At 37.6% G+C, this 19,941-nt stretch overlaps 2 protein-coding genes across 3 annotated transcripts in view; both read right to left on the minus strand.

Moving 5' to 3' along the window:
- Positions 1–19,941, minus strand: part of LOC124861907 — a 41,493-nt gene that overhangs the window by 6,639 nt on the left and 14,913 nt on the right. For both annotated transcript variants that reach the window (XM_047355875.1, XM_047355874.1), the window contains 3 exons: positions 17,601–18,038; positions 15,450–15,887; positions 105–368 (listed from right to left, as the gene is read on the minus strand). In XM_047355875.1, coding sequence (XP_047211831.1) covers positions 105–368; positions 15,450–15,887; positions 17,601–18,038 — 1,140 coding nt within the window. The remainder of the gene's footprint in view (positions 1–104; positions 369–15,449; positions 15,888–17,600; positions 18,039–19,941) is intronic.
- Positions 4,776–13,538, minus strand: LOC124861908. The gene is made up of 3 exons (XM_047355876.1): positions 13,299–13,538; positions 11,133–11,585; positions 4,776–5,252 (listed from the first exon to the last, which is right to left on the minus strand). Exons 1-3 carry the CDS (start codon positions 13,529–13,531, stop codon positions 4,787–4,789), a joined length of 1,152 nt encoding a protein of 383 aa, XP_047211832.1. The 5' UTR covers positions 13,532–13,538; the 3' UTR covers positions 4,776–4,786.

Genomic DNA, 19,941 nt, shown 5'->3' on the forward strand with positions numbered 1-19,941 from the left:
AATCAGACAGAAGAACAGAGATGATGGACATCAAGAACTGATGGTTCAACATGACGGATGATAAGTGGTGTTAGAAGAAGAAGAGATGTTCTCCAGTTTCCTGCCTCAGACTGTGGAGCTGTGTTGTAGATCTAAAGAGGATGGAGGCTCCTCTAACAGACATCTTGCTGGCGGTGAGGATCAGATCCACTTTAGATCCACACAGTTGGAGAACTCTGCCCACAGAGCTGCAGGTTTTCCTGCGTAACTCTCCTGTTAGCAGCAGGTTGAAGTTCAGGAGCTGCAGCAGAGACACCAGCTGCTGGACCTCCTCTCTGGATTTCACTGATAGTGACGAACAAACACTCTGGAAGAACCCTGGATCACAGCTGAAACACAGAGAAACCAGGAAAGATGAGACAAAGAGGGAGAAAAACTGCATTAAATATAATGTGAGACCAGATGTAGCAGCTGATTCTGATGAGTTTTACCAACTGTGTTTATATCAAAGCAACACTGACCTGAGCTGTGAGATATAAGGTAGACACTGTAGGAAACTCCTCACTTCACTCTCTTCATGTGACCAGTCCATCAGCTTCACTGGTTTCTTCTCTGATTGGAGTTTCAACACTTCCAGGAGGATGGAGGTCTTTCTCTCTGAGAACTTTATGGTCCAGACTGGAGAAGCTGACTGGAAAACTGACTGTAATGATGGAAGGAGACTCAGACCTGTTTTAGTCTCACAGTCCTTCATCTGGGAGAACAGATCCAGCAGGAAGTCACTCTGATTTTTATCATCCATGTATCGTTCCTCTACAGGGAATGTTTTATATCTACAGACTGATGCTAACATCTCCAGCATCTTCTCTCCTGTCTGCTGGTCTCTTTCTGCTGCTGCACAGAACAGATTCACTAAGAACCTGGTTTGTTCATGAAGATCTGACCTCCAACGATAAAACCTGGAACAACAAGAAGGAAACATTTAGTGATGATTTGATCTGAGCTGCATAAATACAACCACACACTACTGATGGACTCCATCTTGTTCATGTCTGTCCTGCATGTGATGAAATTACATGTTAAACATGTTTGATTCTAATCATCTCTGGGATTTTATTTACTGTCTGATCTTTCAGGCTGAACTTTCTAAACTAAAAGCTGAAGCTAGTCATGTGACACAATCATCTTTTACAATGAGACCAACAATCAGATGCAGCGTCTAAAACCAGATGTTCCAACAGAAACTCAGAGTTAGAAAAATATCATCCAGGAAGCAGCAAGACAGATTAAAATGTCCAGAGTTTGTTTCATGAACAGATTTGCAAACTGCTTCCAGAGAAATGAAACGTCCAGTTTTCCAGACGTCTACAGAAAGGTCACTGATCAAAGGAATCATGACCTTTGAACTTTAACATTTCATCATAGAGGACATTCAAAACCTCAGCTGAGATGAAATTAACTGTGTTCAAGCTGATTCAGAGAGAGAGAAAAATCTCCAGTAGGATGATGATAATCTGACCAAACAGAGTTTTAAAGTTATTCTCCATGAATTTAGCTCCTCATCACCATAAAACCAGCCTGTAGCTTTTTATTTCAGCTTCTTTTTGATGGAGAGAAAATGATCTAGTTTACATCAGAGCTCCTAACAAAGAAATGATCAATCAGCCGTTTCATTATTGAACATTCATACATTGGTCCATATGAATGAAGGATCAAGCCAGCGAGCTGAAGAGGGCGCTGTTCTTCATTTTCTATTGTCACACTGGGAGAAATGATTGCTTTCTGCATTTCTTTTTATTTAGCATGAGTTTGAGTCCAAATCAATGAAAACAAACACTGCTTGTTAGTTTTCTATGTTGTTTTATCATCATATCAAGAGAGAAACCTTTCAGTTTTAAACGTTGGTTTCTTGGTTTGACAGATGAGCTGTTAGGAACTGGTTAGTTCAGACTGGGTTAATATTGTTGAAATGTTTTCATGTTAAAGCTTCAAATCCTGTCTTGTTGGACATTTACTGCTACCTTAGAGCGTCCTCACTAACAACAGAGGTTTGGTTTTCTGTGTTTTTCTCACAATCATTTCCTGTTAAAGATAAAACAAACATAACATTTGGCATTTCTTTCTTCTTCCTGGTCTACAGAACCATGAAAACCCAGTTACATGTAGAACCGAGCCTCATGTGTCCTGTTAGACCCTGAAGGTTCAGTGGACTGAAGACATCAGGAGTGGTTTGACAAGATGGACCGAAGGAAGAAGCTGTAAAAACTGAACCTTCCTACTAACTGAACACATCATTGATTTCAACAATAATTAGATCAACATTTTAAGCTAATTAATAACTTTTATGTTTTTCTACATAACAGGACCTCAGTTTAACAAAGTGATCATAGATCTCTAATAATCTCAGGCTGATAATAAAGAAACTGAAGTGAATCAGAACCATAATGAGCTGCAATGAGAACAATGTTTTCTTCTGAAATGGGATCAATTTATAAAGTAACTGAAAAATGATTCCATGTGAATAAAGTCTCAATGTGTGAATAAAACACTGAAGAAATATCACAGTATGATATAAATGTTGCCATGGTGATGCTGTTTATTAATGTTAAAGACTTGTAGACAGAACTAACAAGTTCTTGAATAGTTAAAACAGTGAAGTAGAAGGACTGTACCTGAGCTGTGAGATATAAGGTAGACACTGTAGGAAACTCCTCACTTCACTCTCTTCATGTGACCAGTCCATCAGCTTCACTGGTTTCTTCTCTGATTGGAGTTTCATCACTTCCAGGAGGATGGAGGTCTTTCTCTCTGAGAACTTTATGGTCCAGACTGGAGAAGCTGACTGGAAAACTGACTGTAATGATGGAAGGAGACTCAGACCTGTTTTAGTCTCACAGTCCTTCATCTGGGAGAACAGATCCAGCAGGAAGTCACTCTGATATTTAAAATAGTAATCATCATCCATGTATCGTTCATCTACAGGGAATGTTTTATATCTACAGACTGATGCTAACATCTCCAGCATCTTCTCTCCTGTCTGCTGGTCTCTCTCTGCTGCTGCACAGAACAGATTCACTAAGAACCTGATTAGTTCATGAAGATCTGACCTCCGACGATAAAACCTGGAACAACAAGAAGGAAACATTTAGTGATGATTTGATCTGAGTTGCATAAATACAACCACACACTACTGATGGACTCCATCTTGTTCATGTCTGTCCTGCATGTGATGAAATTACATGTTAAACATGTTTGATTCTAATCATCTCTGGGATTTTATTTACTGTCTGATCTTTCAGGCTGAACTTTCTAAACTAAAAGCTGAAGCTAGTCATGTGACACAATCATCTTTTACAATGAGACCAACAATCAGATGCAGCGTCTAAAACCAGATGTTCCAACAGAAACTCAGAGTTAGAAAAATATCATCCAGGAAGCAGCAAGACAGATTAAAATGTCCAGAGTTTGTTTCATGAACAGATTTGCAAACTGCTTCCAGAGAAATGAAACGTCCAGTTTTCCAGACGTCTACAGAAAGGTCACTGATCAAAGGAATCATGACCTTTGAACTTTAACATTTCATCATAGAGGACATTCAAAACCTCAGCTGAGATGAAATTAACTGTGTTCAAGCTGATTCAGAGAGAGAGAAAAATCTCCAGTAGGATGATGATAATCTGACCAAACAGAGTTTTAAAGTTATTCTCCATGAATTTAGCTCCTCATCACCATAAAACCAGCCTGTAGCTTTTTATTTCAGCTTCTTTTTAATGGAGAGAAAATGATCTAGTTTACATCAGAGCTCCTAACAAAGAAATGATCAATCAGCCGTTTCATTATTGAACATTCATACATTGGTCCATATGAATGAAGGATCAAGCCAGCGAGCTGAAGAGGGCGCTGTTCTTCATTTTCTATTGTCACACTGGGAGAAATGATTACTTTCTGCATTTCTTTTTATTTAGCATGAGTTTGAGTCCAAATCAATGAAAACAAACACTGCTTGTTAGTTTTCTATGTTGTTTTATCATCATATCAAGAGAGAAACCTTTCAGTTTTAAACGTTGGTTTCTTGGTTTGACAGATGAGCTGTTAGGAACTGGTTAGTTCAGACTGGGTTAATATTGTTGAAATGTTTTCATGTTAAAGCTTCAAATCCTGTCTTGTTGAACATTTACTGCTACCTTAGAGCGTCCTCACTAACAACAGAGGTTTGGTTTTCTGTGTTTTTCTCACAATCATTTCCTGTTAAAGATAAAACAAACATAACATTTGGCATTTCTTTCTTCTTCCTGGTCTACAGAACCATGAAAACCCAGTTACATGTAGAACCGAGCCTCATGTGTCCTGTTAGACCCTGAAGGTTCAGTGGACTGAAAACATCAGGAGTGGTTTGACAAGATGGACCGAAGGAAGAAGCTGTAAAAACTGAACCTTCCTACTAACTGAACACATCATTGATTTCAACAATAATTAGATCAACATTTTAAGCTAATTAATAACTTTTATGTTTTTCTACATAACAGGACCTCAGTTTAACAAAGTGATCATAGATCTATAATAATCTCAGGCTGATAATAAAGAAACTGAAGTGAATCAGAACCATAATGAGCTGCAATGAGAACAATGTTTTCTTCTGAAATGGGATCAATTTATAAAGTAACTGAAAAATGATTCCATGTGAATAAAGTCTCAATGTGTGAATAAAACACTGAAGAAATATCACAGTATGATATAAATGTTGCCATGGTGATGCTGTTTATTAATGTTAAAGACTTGTAGACAGAACTAACAAGTTCTTGAATAGTTAAAACAGTGAAGTAGAAGGACTGTACCTGAGCTGTGAGATATAAGGTAGACACTGTAGGAAACTCCTCACTTCACTCTCTTCATGTGACCAGTCCATCAGCTTCACTGGTTTCTTCTCTGATTGGAGTTTCATCACTTCCAGGAGGATGGAGGTCTTTCTCTCTGAGAACTTTATGGTCCAGACTGCAGGAGCTGACTGGAAAACTGACTGTAATGATGGAAGGAGACTCAGACCTGTTTTAGTCTCACAGTCCTTCATCTGGGAGTACAGATCCAGCAGGAAGTCACTCTGATATTCATCATCCATGTATCGTTCCTCTAAAGGGAATGTTTTATATCTACAGACTGATGCTAACATCTCCAGCATCTTCTCTCCTGTCTGCTGGTCTCTTTCTGCTGCTGCACAGAACAGATTCACTAAGAACCTGGTTAGTTCATGAAGATCTGACCTCCAACGATAAAACCTGGAACAACAAGAAGGAAACATTTAGTGATGATTTGATCTGAGCTGCATAAATACAACCACACACTACTGATGGACTCCATCTTGTTCATGTCTGTCCTGCATGTGATGAAATTACATGTTAAACATGTTTGATTCTAATCATCTCTGGGATTTTATTTACTGTCTGATCTTTCAGGCTGAACTTTCTAAACTAAAAGCTGAAGCTAGTCATGTGACACAATCATCTTTTACAATGAGACCAACAATCAGATGCAGCGTCTAAAACCAGATGTTCCAACAGAAACTCAGAGTTAGAAAAATATCATCCAGGAAGCAGCAAGACAGATTAAAATGTCCAGAGTTTGTTTCATGAACAGATTTGCAAACTGCTTCCAGAGAAATGAAACGTCCAGTTTTCCAGACGTCTACAGAAAGGTCACTGATCAAAGGAATCATGACCTTTGAACTTTTACATTTCATCATAGAGGACATTCAAAACCTCAGCTGAGATGAAATTAACTGTGTTCAAGCTGATTCAGAGAGAGAGAAAAATCTCCAGTAGGATGATGATAATCTGACCAAACAGAGTTTTAAAGTTATTCTCCATGAATTTAGCTCCTCATCACCATAAAACCAGCCTGTAGCTTTTTATTTCAGCTTCTTTTTAATGGACAGAAAATGATCTAGTTTACATCAGAGCTCCTAACAAAGAAATGATCAATCAGCCGTTTCATTATTGAACATTCATACATTGGTCCATATGAATGAAGGATCAAGCCAGCGAGCTGAAGAGGGCGCTGTTCTTCATTTTCTATTGTCACACTGGGAGAAATGATTGCTTTCTGCATTTCTTTTTATTTAGCATGAGTTTGAGTCCAAATCAATGAAAACAAACACTGCTTGTTAGTTTTCTATGTTGTTTTATCATCATATCAAGAGAGAAACCTTTCAGTTTTAAATGTTGGTTTCTTGGTTTGACAGATGAGCTGTTAGGAACTGGTTAGTTCAGACTGGGTTAATATTGTTGAAATGTTTTCATGTTAAAGCTTCAAATCCTGTCTTGTTGGACATTTACTGCTACCTTACAGCGTCCTCACTAACAACAGAAGTTTATAATGGTTATAATGGTGTTATACTACCAATAATACCATGATAAAATGCAAAAGATTCATTTTACAGGGAAATAATTCCATATTTGGCTCAGATTTTGTGCATTCTTGATTTTTCCTCTTTGAGAAAAGTTAAATTTCAGCTCTGTGAAACGACCTTGACAAAGAGATGCAGCTGCCTGAAAACAAAGATAAAACTTCTGCAAACAGCAGAACTCTGTCTCTGCTGAAAGGTCTGATAAAGATTGTAACTCTACCCTGCATGTGTCAAACTCAAGGTCCGCGGGCCAAAACTGGCCCCCAGAAGTTTAGTGATTCTCTAGAAGTAGAGACTTTTAATATGGTGATTGTGTGCATGAATGTTATTTTGTCAATCAATAAATAGTTTTGTCTACATTCTGCCACAATCTGCCTTTTGAAAATGTTTTGAATCTTGCTCATTATGTATAAAAAAATAAAATAAATAAACATTGGCTAAAGTCTGCAGACACAAAATGAACCTGGATTGAAGCTCTAACTAAGTTTATTTAATCTGAGATCTTCTCCAAATGCAACAGTATATGTCAGTCTACATGAGATACTAACAACTTCACCTACTGGTATAATATAAAGATCTGATTGAATATGTGAAACAAACAATGATGAAAGTTTTTCTACAGGTGATGTTCATCCAGGAGGAAGACAGTGTTCCTAGGAAATGCAGCTCATTCATTAACAATCAATTTTTCTCCTATAGGTGGAAGTTTTGCTGACTAATCATAGGATGGATCTATGAAACATTATGAGCACAAAACAAATGACCAAGGTTCTGACTGACTTATGAACCTCACTGACCTGACAATGATAACATGACACCCAACAGATAACACCTTTAAGGTGGACCCCACTAAGACCACCTTATTATCTTGGTGAATAAAAAATAATTGAAGCGTTCAAAACAGACCTTGTGGAAACAAAAGGGGTTATGAGGAAACAATGTGCATTTTAAGAATAATAGCAGTCAAATTATGTTCAACCTTTTGCAAATAAAATGACTGACAGAGAAATAATTAAGTAGTGTGTGAATGTGTGTGAATGGGAATGACTGATTTCATTGTAATACATCTTTGAGGGACCTTAAAAGCGCTAATAAAGGTCTGATGTTCTGATGATCTTTGCCAAACTTATATCTTAATAAGGTTTCCAGAATCTTTTCCGAAAAATCATATAAAGATGGCAAAGGTTCTACCTGTATTGAAAATACTGATAACCATAAGAAAGTTTATAGATCCATCTTCAATTTTTCACAATTCTTTTACAAACAGGGTATTTAAACTTTCATGTGGCCAAATGTCTGTGTTTGATTTTCTGTTTTCGTGAAATAAATGTCTGTTTCATGTTATGTAAAAATTAGAGTCCTCAACATTACCATAATAATATTAGGTCAGTTTTCTATGGTAAAACAAAAAGATTTTAACAGACGTTTAGACGTTTTCCAGTCAGGTTCAAAATGATCGAATTAGACTCAAACTTAACATAAGATGAAATGAACCTTAACAGAATTACTGGACTGGACTGAAATAGAGAAAACTTGAGTTAATTGAAACAAACTTTAGTTACTTGAACTAAATACAAAGCTGACTGAAACTGTATGTTGTATCTATAAAACTGGGTAAGATAAACTAAGATTATAAGATATAATATGCCCTTCATTTTTTGTGTTCATCAGTGAGTGAGTTTTTATTTTTATTTTTAATAAGAACTAAACTAAGCATTAATCAAAATAATAGCAACTACCAAAAATAGTGATCTCATTTTTAAATGTAATAAGGACTTACTTTATAAAAAAAAAAAAAAGATAAAATAAAGTCCCCAATAAAATAAAATATGATAAAAAAGAATAATAAGAATTTGGAAAAATAGAGGCTTTAAACCTCTGTAGGAACAGCACTGACATGTCAAAAGTAGATCCTAATACAGGAATCTGGAAGCTCACTCTAGGGTGGACAGTCAAAGTCCATCCAAGGACCCATTTAGATGAGTCAGAGGGACAAATACAGGGTTTAGCTGAGAGCAAAGAGAGCAACATGCATCCTGCCCTATCTGCTGTCCCACCTGAACTGTGGTCACAATCATCAACTGATAATAAAGGGGTTCCCACCATACAAGGTTAAACTAATATCTGAAAAAAGGCCATTAGTCCGCCAATACCCCTTAAAGGCAGAAGCTGAAGAAGGTATTAAGCCAGTAATACAGGACATGTTAAAATCAGGAATATTAAGAGAAGCACCTGACGCTACGTGTAGAGCATGCAGCTCCTGATGTTTCAAATCCACACACATTACTGCATTCACTGACCCCAGACAAAAAGTATTTCTCAGTAGTAGATCTTAGCAATGCTTTCTTCACAGTACCACTGCATGAAGAGTCACAGCATTTGTTTGGTTTTCAGTTTAAAGGAAAAAATACACCTATACTAGGCTTCCACAAGGCTTCAGTGAAAGCCCACATGTTTATACACATGCATTAAGGTACTCAATGAGCACCTGCATAATACCAGAACACAGTCAAGTTCTGCTATATGTGGATGACATTTTAGTAGCATCAGACACAGAAAAACACTGTGAAGAGGCCACAATAACCGTGTTGAAACATCTACATCAAAAAATAAATAAAAATAAATAAACTACAGTTTTGTCAGACAGAAGTGGTTTATCTGGGGCACATCTTATCACAAAACGGCCGCTCCCTGCTGAATAGCAGAAAAACAGCCATACAGGAAGCCCCGAAACCAAAAACAAAGCAGCAAATAATGTCCTTTTTAGGACTTTGTAATTTCTGTAGAGAGTGGCTGCCCGACTATGCAGCCATAGTGCAACAATTATAATCTATGATTTATGGGACAAACATGACATTAAGGGACAAAATTATTTGGACAGAAGAGGGGAAAAAAGCATTTATTAACTTAAAGAACTTACTGCAAACCACAGTTACATTAACCTTACCAGACTGTCTGTCTCTGGTCAAACTATGGATGAGAATAACTCCAAATCAAACTGACCTCACTCCATTTGAAATAGTACATGGCAGACCATTTCCTCTGCCTTCTGATATGAATGAAATAGAGAAAGCACAACAGGAAACTTCATTAGCTGAGTGGATGAATAAAATGTTGCAGACAAAAGAAGCACAAATGTCCAGTGGTCTGCCGATAACCTCTGCTCCTATCCCACAGAACGACCTGAGGCCTGGAGACCTGGTCCTGATTAAGACACTCCACAGGAAATATTGGACCACTCCTCGGTCGGAAAGGGCCATTTCAAGTACTCCTGACAACGCCCACAGCTCTGAAAATAGCAGAGAGGCCTTCCTGGATCCATAAAAGCCACTGTAAGACAGTTTTGCCGTTACAGGAGCCAGATCAACCGACGGGGTAGCAGAGGAAGCCCGGCTACAAAGGGACTGGAGGACCCATAGGGCCCAGTGTCTCAAACCGGTGAAGAAAACAGCTGATCTGCGCCCAACTTATAAAATGGCTCTCTGTACCATGTGGACAGGACTGATAAGCCTGAGCTTTATACTGGCAGCATTACTTATTCTTCTATCACTACAGGACCCAGGAGAGAGGACACCGCAGAAAAGGTGGACAACAGACGGGACCCATCTCAGACCACTGACGGACACATGACGCAGATCCATTTCTGCAGAATAACTGGTATCGTGTATGACACAGCTAAAACTCAAAATAAAACTGATTGTTATGTGTGTTCCATAATGCCCATGCACTCCCAAGGTTCTAAGGTTCTCTTAGTTGCAGTAATAGCATGCATGGGCCTTCTGTGTCTCCTGTCAATATGTATTATCCCATGTTGCAAATGCATGGTACAAAGAATAGTAACTCAGTCAGTCACGGTAACATATGCAACACTGAACCAGGTGGAAATGCACGAAAATGAAGGGGACGATTATGATGACATGTTGTAAATAAATCACATCAAAAGCCTGAGTGTACTCAGACATTGTATTTCATAAAATGACCTTACAGCAAAAAATCGAAAGAAGTTGTTGTTTAAGTGAAATGTGAAAAAGTACAATGATGACATAAACAGGGCAGATTTTTAAATTCCTTTATTATGTTTCACTGTTTTCCTGAAGTATTATTCTTTTATTTTTATGTTTTCAAGTATTAATCAACATTTAACTTTTATTGGTCGTCGAGGGCGGCGGGGCCGTATGTGTATTTCCCACAAAATATAATCTGTTTACCGTCCATGGGTTTCTGATCATACAGAGTATTTTTTCTTATTTGTTTTTATATTAAATGTTTTTACTCGTGATAAAAAGGAGGGACTGTTGGATGGGTGTGAAAACTTGTTATCACTCATGTAAAAACTTTGTGCTGTAGTGCAGCTGCACTCCGCTTTGTACCATGCTCTGGTATGCAGCCCTCCCTGTGTGTGTCGTTATCTATTCACACACACTCACACACACACACTAGGCTGAATCACATCCCATGGGAACCAGCCTCTTTTCAGCCACACACTCACACCCTGTCTGAACTGTTTGTTGAACTGTGCATATAAATAAAGAGATAGGGTGTCAAAACTTTGTAGTCTGGACTGCAAAGTGAGCTACCCTTGCTGCAAGTAAAACTGACTGTATCGTTCTTGCCTCTGAGTTGACATAATAATACCTAACACACAGTGTGATATAAATGTTGCCATGGTGATGCTGTTTATAAATGTTAAAGACTTGTAGACAGAACTAACAAGTTCTTGAATAGTTAAAACAGTGAAGTAGAAGGACTGTACCTGAGCTGTGAGATATAAGGTAGAAACTGTAGGAAACTCCTCACTTCACTCTCTTCATGTGACCAGACCATCAGCTTCACTGGTTTCTTCTCTGATTGGAGTTTCAACACTTCCAGGAGGATGGAGGTCTTTCTCTCTGAGAACTTTATGGTCCAGACTGCAGGAGCTGACTGGAAAACTGACTGTAATGATGGAAGGAGACTCAGACCTGTTTTAGTCTCACAGTCCTTCATCTGGGAGAACAGATCCAGCAGGAAGTCACTCTGATATTCATCATCATCATCATCATCATCCATGTATCGTTCCTCTAAAGGGAATGTTTTATATCTACAGACTGATGCTAACATCTCCAGCATCTTCTCTCCTGTCTGCTGGTCTCTCTCTGCTGCTGCACAGAACAGATTCACTAAGAACCTGGTTTGTTCATGAAGATCTGACCTCCAATGATAAAACCTGGAACAACAAGAAGGAAACATTTAGTGATGATTTGATCTGAGCTGCATAAATACAACCACACACTACTGATGGACTCCATCTTGTTCATGTCTGTCCTGCATGTGATGAAATTACATGTTAAACATGTTTGATTCTAATCATCTCTGGGATTTTATTTACTGTCTGATCTTTCAGGCTGAACTTTCTAAACTAAAAGCTGAAGCTAGTCATGTGACACAATCATCTTTTACAATGAGACCAACAATCAGATGCAGCGTCTAAAACCAGATGTTCCAACAGAAACTCAGAGTTAGAAAAATATCATCCAGGAAGCAGCAAGACAGATTAAAATGTCCAGAGTTTGTTTCATGAACAGATTTGCAAACTGCTTCCAGAGAAATGAAACGTCCAGTTTTCCAGACGTCTACAGAAAGGTCACTGATCAAAGGAATCATGACCTTTGAACTTTTACATTTCATCATAGAGGACATTCAAAACCTCAGCTGAGATGAAATTAACTGTGTTCAAGCTGATTCAGAGAGAGAGAAAAATCTCCAGTAGGATGATGATAATCTGACCAAACAGAGTTTTAAAGTTATTCTCCATGAATTTAGCTCCTCATCACCATAAAACCAGCCTGTAGCTTTTTATTTCAGCTTCTTTTTAATGGAGAGAAAATGATCTAGTTTACATCAGAGCTCCTAACAAAGAAATGATCAATCAGCCGTTTCATTATTGAACATTCATACATTGGTCCATATGAATGAAGGATCAAGCCAGCGAGCTGAAGAGGGCGCTGTTCTTCATTTTCTATTGTCACACTGGGAGAAATGATTACTTTCTGCATTTCTTTTTATTTAGCATGAGTTTGAGTCCAAATCAATGAAAACAAACACTGCTTGTTAGTTTTCTATGTTGTTTTATCATCATATCAAGAGAGAAAGCTTTCAGTTTTAAACGTTGGTTTCTTGGTTTGACAGATGAGCTGTTAGGAACTGGTTAGTTCAGACTGGGTTAATATTGTTGAAATGTTTTCATGTTAAAGCTTCAAATCCTGTCTTGTTGGACATTTACTGCTACCTTAGAGCGTCCTCACTAACAACAGAGGTTTGGTTTTCTGTGTTTTTCTCACAATCATTTCCTGTTAAAGATAAAACAAACATAACATTTGGCATTTCTTTCTTCTTCCTGTTCTACAGAACCATGAAAACCCAGTTACATGTAGAACCGAGCCTCATGTGTCCTGTTAGACCCTGAAGGTTCAGTGGACTGAAAACATCAGGAGTGGTTTGACAAGATGGACCGAAGGAAGAAGCTGTAAAAACTGAACCTTCCTACTAACTGAACACATCATTGATTTCAACAATAATTAGATCAACATTTTAAGCTAATTAATAACTTTTATGTTTTTCTACATAACAGGACCTCAGTTTAACAAAGTGATCATAGATCTATAATAATCTCAGGCTGATAATAAAGAAACTGAAGTGAATCAGAACCATAATGAGCTGCAATGAGAACAATGTTTTCTTCTGAAATGGGATCAATTTATAAAGTAACTGAAAAATGACTCCATGTGAATAAAGTCTCAATGTGTGAATAAAACACTGAAGAAATATCATAGTATGATATAAATGTTGCCATGGTGATGCTGTTTATACATGTTAAAGACTTGTAGACAGAACTAACAAGTTCTTGAATAGTTAAAACAGTGAAGTAGAAGGACTGTACCTGAGCTGTGAGATATAAGGTAGACACTGTAGGAAACTCCTCACTTCACTCTCTTCATGTGACCAGTCCATCAGCTCCACTGGTTTCTTCTCTGATTGGAGTTTCATCACTTCCAGGAGGATGGAGGTCTTTCTCTCTGAGAACTTTATGGTCCAGACTGGAGAAGCTGACTGGAAAACTGACTGTAATGATGGAAGGAGACTCAGACCTGTTTTAGTCTCACAGTCCTTCATCTGGGAGAACAGAACCAGCAGGAAGTCACTCTGATAATCATCATTCATGTATCGTTCCTTTAAAGGGAATGTTTTATATCTACAGACTGATGCTAACATCTCCAGCATCTTCTCTCCTGTCTGCTGGTCTCTTTCTGCTGCTGCACAGAACAGATTCACTAAGAACCTGGTTTGTTTATGAAGATCTGACCTCCAACGATCAAACCTGGAACAACAAGAAGGAAACATTTAGTGATGATTTGATCTGAGCTGCATAAATACAACCACACACTACTGATGGACTCCATCTTGTTCATGTCTGTCCTGCATGTGATGAAATTACATGTTAAACATGTTTGATTCTAATCATCTCTGGGATTTTATTTACTGTCTGATCTTTCAGGCTGAACTTTCTAAACTAAAAGCTGAAGCTAGTCATGTGACACAATCATCTTTTACAATGAGACCAACAATCAGATGCAGCGTCTAAAACCAGATGTTCCAACAGAAACTCAGAGTTAGAAAAATATCATCCAGGAAGCAGCAAGACAGATTAAAATGTCCAGAGTTTGTTTCATGAACAGATTTGCAAACTGCTTCCAGAGAAATGAAACGTCCAGTTTTCCAGACGTCTACAGAAAGGTCACTGATCAAAGGAATCATGACCTTTGAACTTTTACATTTCATCATAGAGGACATTCAAAACCTCAGCTGAGATGAAATTAACTGTGTTCAAGCTGATTCAGAGAGAGAGAAAAATCTCCAGTAGGATGATGATAATCTGACCAAACAGAGTTTTAAAGTTATTCTCCATGAATTTAGCTCCTCATCACCATAAAACCAACCTGTAGCTTTTTATTTCAGCTTCTTTTTGATGGAGAGAAAATGATCTAGTTTACATCAGAGCTCCTAACAAAGAAATGATCAATCAGCCGTTTCATTATTGAACATTCATACATTGGTCCATATGAATGAAGGATCAAGCCAGCGAGCTGAAGAGGGCGCTGTTCTTCATTTTCTATTGTCACACTGGGAGAAATTATTGCTTTCTGCATTTCTTTTTATTTAGCATGAGTTTGAGTCCAAATCAATGAAAACAAACACTGCTTGTTAGTTTTCTATGTTGTTTTATCATCATATCAAGAGAGAAACCTTTCAGTTTTAAACGTTGGTTTCTTGGTTTGACAGATGAGCTGTTAGGAACTGGTTAGTTCAGACTGGGTTAATATTGTTGAAATGTTTTCATGTTAAAGCTTCAAATCCTGTCTTGTTGGACATTTACTGCTACCTTAGAGCGTCCTCACTAACAACAGAGGTTTGGTTTTCTGTGTTTTTCTCACAATCATTTCCTGTTAAAGATAAAACAAACATAACAATTGGCATTTCTTTCTTCTTCCTGTTCTACAGAACCATGAAAACCCAGTTACATGTAGAACCGAGCCTCATGTGTCCTGTTAGACCCTGAAGGTTCAGTGGACTGAAGACATCAGGAGTGGTTTGACAAGATGGACTGAAGGAAGAAGCTGTAAAAACTGAACCTTCCTACTAACTGAACACATCATTGATTTCAACAATAATTAGATCAACATTTTAAGCTAATTAATAACTTTTATGTTTTTCTACATAACAGGACCTCAGTTTAACAAAGTGATCATAGATCTATAATAATCTCAGGCTGATAATAAAGAAACTGAAGTGAATCAGAACCATAATGAGCTGCAATGAGAACAATGTTTTCTTCTGAAATGGGATCAATTTATAAAGTAACTGAAAAATGACTCCATGTGAATAAAGTCTCAATGTGTGAATAAAACACTGAAGAAATATCACAGTATGATATAAATGTTGCCATGGTGATGCTGTTTATTAATGTTAAAGACTTGTAGACAGAACTAACAAGTTCTTGAATAGTTAAAACAGTGAAGTAGAAGGACTGTACCTGAGCTGTGAGATATAAGGTAGAAACTGTAGGAAACTCCTCACTTCACTCTCTTCATGTGACCAGTCCATCAGCTTCACTGGTTTCTTCTCTGATTGGAGTTTCATCACTTCCAGGAGGATGGAGATCTTTCTCTCTGAGAACTTTATGGTCCAGACTGGAGGAGCTGACTGGAAAACTGACTGTAATGATGGAAGGAGACTCAGACCTGTTTTAGTCTCACAGTCCTTCATCTGGGAGTACAGAACCAGCAGGAAGTCACTCTGATATTCATCATACATGTATCGTTCATCTAAAGGGAATGTTTTATATCTACAGACTGATGCTAACATCTCCAGCATCTTCTCTCCTGTCTGCTGGTCTCTTTCTGCTGCTGCACAGAACAGATTCACTAAGAACCTGGTTTGTTCATGAAGATCTGACCTCCAATGATAAAACCTGGAACAACAAGAAGGAAACATTTAGTGATGATTTGATCTGAGCTGCATAAATACAACCACACACTACTGATGGACTCCATCTTGTTCATGTCTGTCCTGCATGTGATGAAATTACATGTTAAACATGTTTGATTCTAATCATCTCTGGGATTTTATTTACTGTCTGATCTTTCAGGCTGAACTTTCTAAACTAAAAGCTGAAGCTAGTCATGTGACACAATCATCTTTTACAATGAGACCAACAATCAGATGCAGCGTCTAAAACCAGATGTTCCAACAGAAACTCAGAGTTAGAAAAATATCATCCAGGAAGCAGCAAGACAGATTAAAATGTCCAGAGTTTGTTTCATGAACAGATTTGCAAACTGCTTCCAGAGAAATGAAACGTCCAGTTTTCCAGACGTCTACAGAAAGGTCACTGATCAAAGGAATCATGACCTTTGAACTTTTACATTTCATCATAGAGGACATTCGAAACCTCAGCTGAGATGAAATTAACTGTGTTCAAGCTGATTCAGAGAGAGAGAAAAATCTCCAGTAGGATGATGATAATCTGACCAAACAGAGTTTTAAAGTTATTCTCCATGAATTTAGCTCCTCATCACCATAAAACCAGCCTGTAGCTTTTTATTTCAGCTTCTTTTTAATGGAGAGAAAATGATCTAGTTTACATCAGAGCTCCTAACAAAGAAATGATCAATCAGCCGTTTCATTATTGAACATTCATACATTGGTCCATATGAATGAAGGATCAAGCCAGCGAGCTGAAGAGGGCGCTGTTCTTCATTTTCTATTGTCACACTGGGAGAAATTATTGCTTTCTGCATTTCTTTTTATTTAGCATGAGTTTGAGTCCAAATCAATGAAAACAAACACTGCTTGTTAGTTTTCTATGTTGTTTTATCATCATATCAAGAGAGAAACCTTTCAGTTTTAAATGTTGGTTTCTTGGTTTGACAGATGAGCTGTTAGGAACTGGTTAGTTCAGACTGGGTTAATATTGTTGAAATGTTTTCATGTTAAAGCTTCAAATCCTGTCTTGTTGGACATTTACTGCTACCTTAGAGCGTCCTCACTAACAACAGAGGTTTGGTTTTCTGTGTTTTTCTCAGAATCATTTTCTGTTTAAGATAAAACAAACATAACATTTGGCATTTCTTTCTTCTTCCTGTTCTACAGAACCATAAAAACCCAGTTACATGTAGAACCGAGCCTCATGTGTCCTGTTAGACCCTGAAGGTTCAGTGGACTGAAGACATCAGAAGTGGTTTGACAAGATGGACTGAAGGAAGAAGCTGTAAAAACTGAACCTTCCTACTAACTGAACACATCATTGATTTCAACAATAATTAGATCAACATTTTAAGCTAATTAATAACTTTTATGTTTTTCTACATAACAGGACCTCAGTTTAACAAAGTGATCATAGATCTATAATAATCTCAGGCTGATAATAAAGAAACTGAAGTGAATCAGAACCATAATGAGCTGCAATGAGAACAATGTTTTCTTCTGAAATGGGATCAATTTATAAAGTAACTGAAAAATGACTCCATGTGAATAAAGTCTCAATGTGTGAATAAAACACTGAAGAAATATCACAGTGTGATATAAATGTTGCCATGGTGATGCTGTTTATAAATGTTAAAGACTTGTAGACAGAACTAACAAGTTCTTGAATAGTTAAAACAGTGAAGTAGAAGGACTGTACCTGAGCTGTGAGATATAAGGTAGAAACTCTAGGAAACTCCTCACTTCACTCTCTTCATGTGACCAGTCCATCAGCTTCACTGGTTTCTTCTCTGATTGGAGTTTCAACACTTCCAGGAGGATGGAGGTCTTTCTCTCTGAGAGCTTTATGGTCCAGACTGCAGGAGCTGACTGGAAAACTGACTGTAATGATGGAAGGAGACTCAGACCTGTTTTAGTCTCACAGTCCTTCATCTGGGAGAACAGATCCAGCAGGAAGTCACTCTGATATTTATCATCCATGTATCGTTCCTCTAAAGGGAATGTTTTATATCTACAGACTGATGCTAACATCTCCAGCATCTTCTCTCCTGTCTGCTGGTCTCTCTCTGCTGCTGCACAGAACAGATTCACTAAGAACCTGGTTAGTTCATGAAGACCTGACCTCCAACGATCAAACCTGGAACAACAAGAAGGAAACATTTAGTGATGATTTGATCTGAGCTGCATAAATACAACCACACACTACTGATGGACTCCATCTTGTTCATGTCTGTCCTGCATGTGATGAAATTACATGTTAAACATGTTTGATTCTAATCATCTCTGGGATTTTATTTACTGTCTGATCTTTCAGGCTGAACTTTCTAAACTAAAAGCTGAAGCTAGTCATGTGACACAATCATCTTTTACAATGAGACCAACAATCAGATGCAGCGTCTAAAACCAGATGTTCCAACAGAAACTCAGAGTTAGAAAAATATCATCCAGGAAGCAGCAAGACAGATTAAAATGTCCAGAGTTTGTTTCATGAACAGATTTGCAAACTGCTTCCAGAGAAATGAAACGTCCAGTTTTCCAGACGTCTACAGAAAGGTCACTGATCAAAGGAATCATGACCTTTGAACTTTTACATTTCATCATAGAGGACATTCAAAACCTCAGCTGAGATGAAATTAACTGTGTTCAAGCTGATTCAGAGAGAGAGAAAAATCTCCAGTAGGATGATGATAATCTGACCAAACAGAGTTTTAAAGTTATTCTCCATGAATTTAGCTCCTCATCACCATAAAACCAGCCTGTAGCTTTTTATTTCAGCTTCTTTTTAATGGACAGAAAATGATCTAGTTTACATCAGAGCTCCTAACAAAGAAATGATCAATCAGCCGTTTCATTATTGAACATTCATACATTGGTCCATATGAATGAAGGATCAAGCCAGCGAGCTGAAGAGGGCGCTGTTCTTCATTTTCTATTGTCACACTGGGAGAAATTATTGCTTTCTGCATTTCTTTTTATTTAGCATGAGTTTGAGTCCAAATCAATGAAAACAAACACTGCTTGTTAGTTTTCTATGTTGTTTTATCATCATATCAAGAGAGAAACCTTTCAGTTTTAAACGTTGGTTTCTTGGTTTGACAGATGAGCTGTTAGGAACTGGTTAGTTCAGACTGGGTTAATATTGTTGAAATGTTTTCATGTTAAAGCTTCAAATCCTGTCTTGTTGGACATTTACTGCTACCTTAGAGCGTCCTCACTAACAACAGAGGTTTATAATGGTTATAATGGTGTTATACTACCAACAATACCATGATAAAATGCAAAAGATTCATTTTACAGGGAAATAATTCCATATTTGGCTCAGATTTTGTGCATTCTTGATTTTTCCTCTTTGAGAGAAGTTAAATTTCAGCTCTGTGAAACGACCTTGACAAAGAGATGCAGCTGCCTGAAAACAAAGATAAAACTTCTGCAAACAGCAGAACTCTGTCTCTGCTGAAAGGTCTGATAAAGATTGTAACTCTACCCTGCATGTGTCAAACTCAAGGTCCGCGGGCCAAAACTGGCCCCCAGAAGTTTAGTGATTCTCTAGAAGTAGAGACTTTTAATATGGTGATTGTGTGCATGAATGTTATTTTGTCAATTCATAAATAGTTTTGTCTACATTCTGCCACAATCTGCCTTTTGAAAATGTTTTGAATTTTGCTCATTATGTATAAAAAAATAAATAAATAAACATTGGCTAAAGTCTGCAGACACAAAATGAACCTGGATTGAAGCTCTAACTAAGTTTATTTAATCTGAGATCTTCTCCAAATGCAACAGTATATGTCAGTCTACATGAGATACTAACAACTTCACCTACTGGTATAATATAAAGATCTGATTGAATATGTGAAACAAACAATGATGAAAGTTTTTCAACAGGTGATGCTCATCCAGGAGGAAGACAGTGTTCCTAGGAAATGCAGCTCATTTATTAACAATCAATTTTTCTCCTATAGGTGGAAGTTTTGCTGACTAATCATAGGCTGGATCTATGAAACATTATGAGCACAGACCAAATGACCAAGGTTCTGACT

The sequence above is a fragment of the Girardinichthys multiradiatus genome, chromosome 24 (genome assembly GCF_021462225.1).
Source record: "Girardinichthys multiradiatus isolate DD_20200921_A chromosome 24, DD_fGirMul_XY1, whole genome shotgun sequence".
In the NCBI taxonomy this organism is placed as follows: Eukaryota; Metazoa; Chordata; class Actinopteri; order Cyprinodontiformes; family Goodeidae; genus Girardinichthys; species Girardinichthys multiradiatus.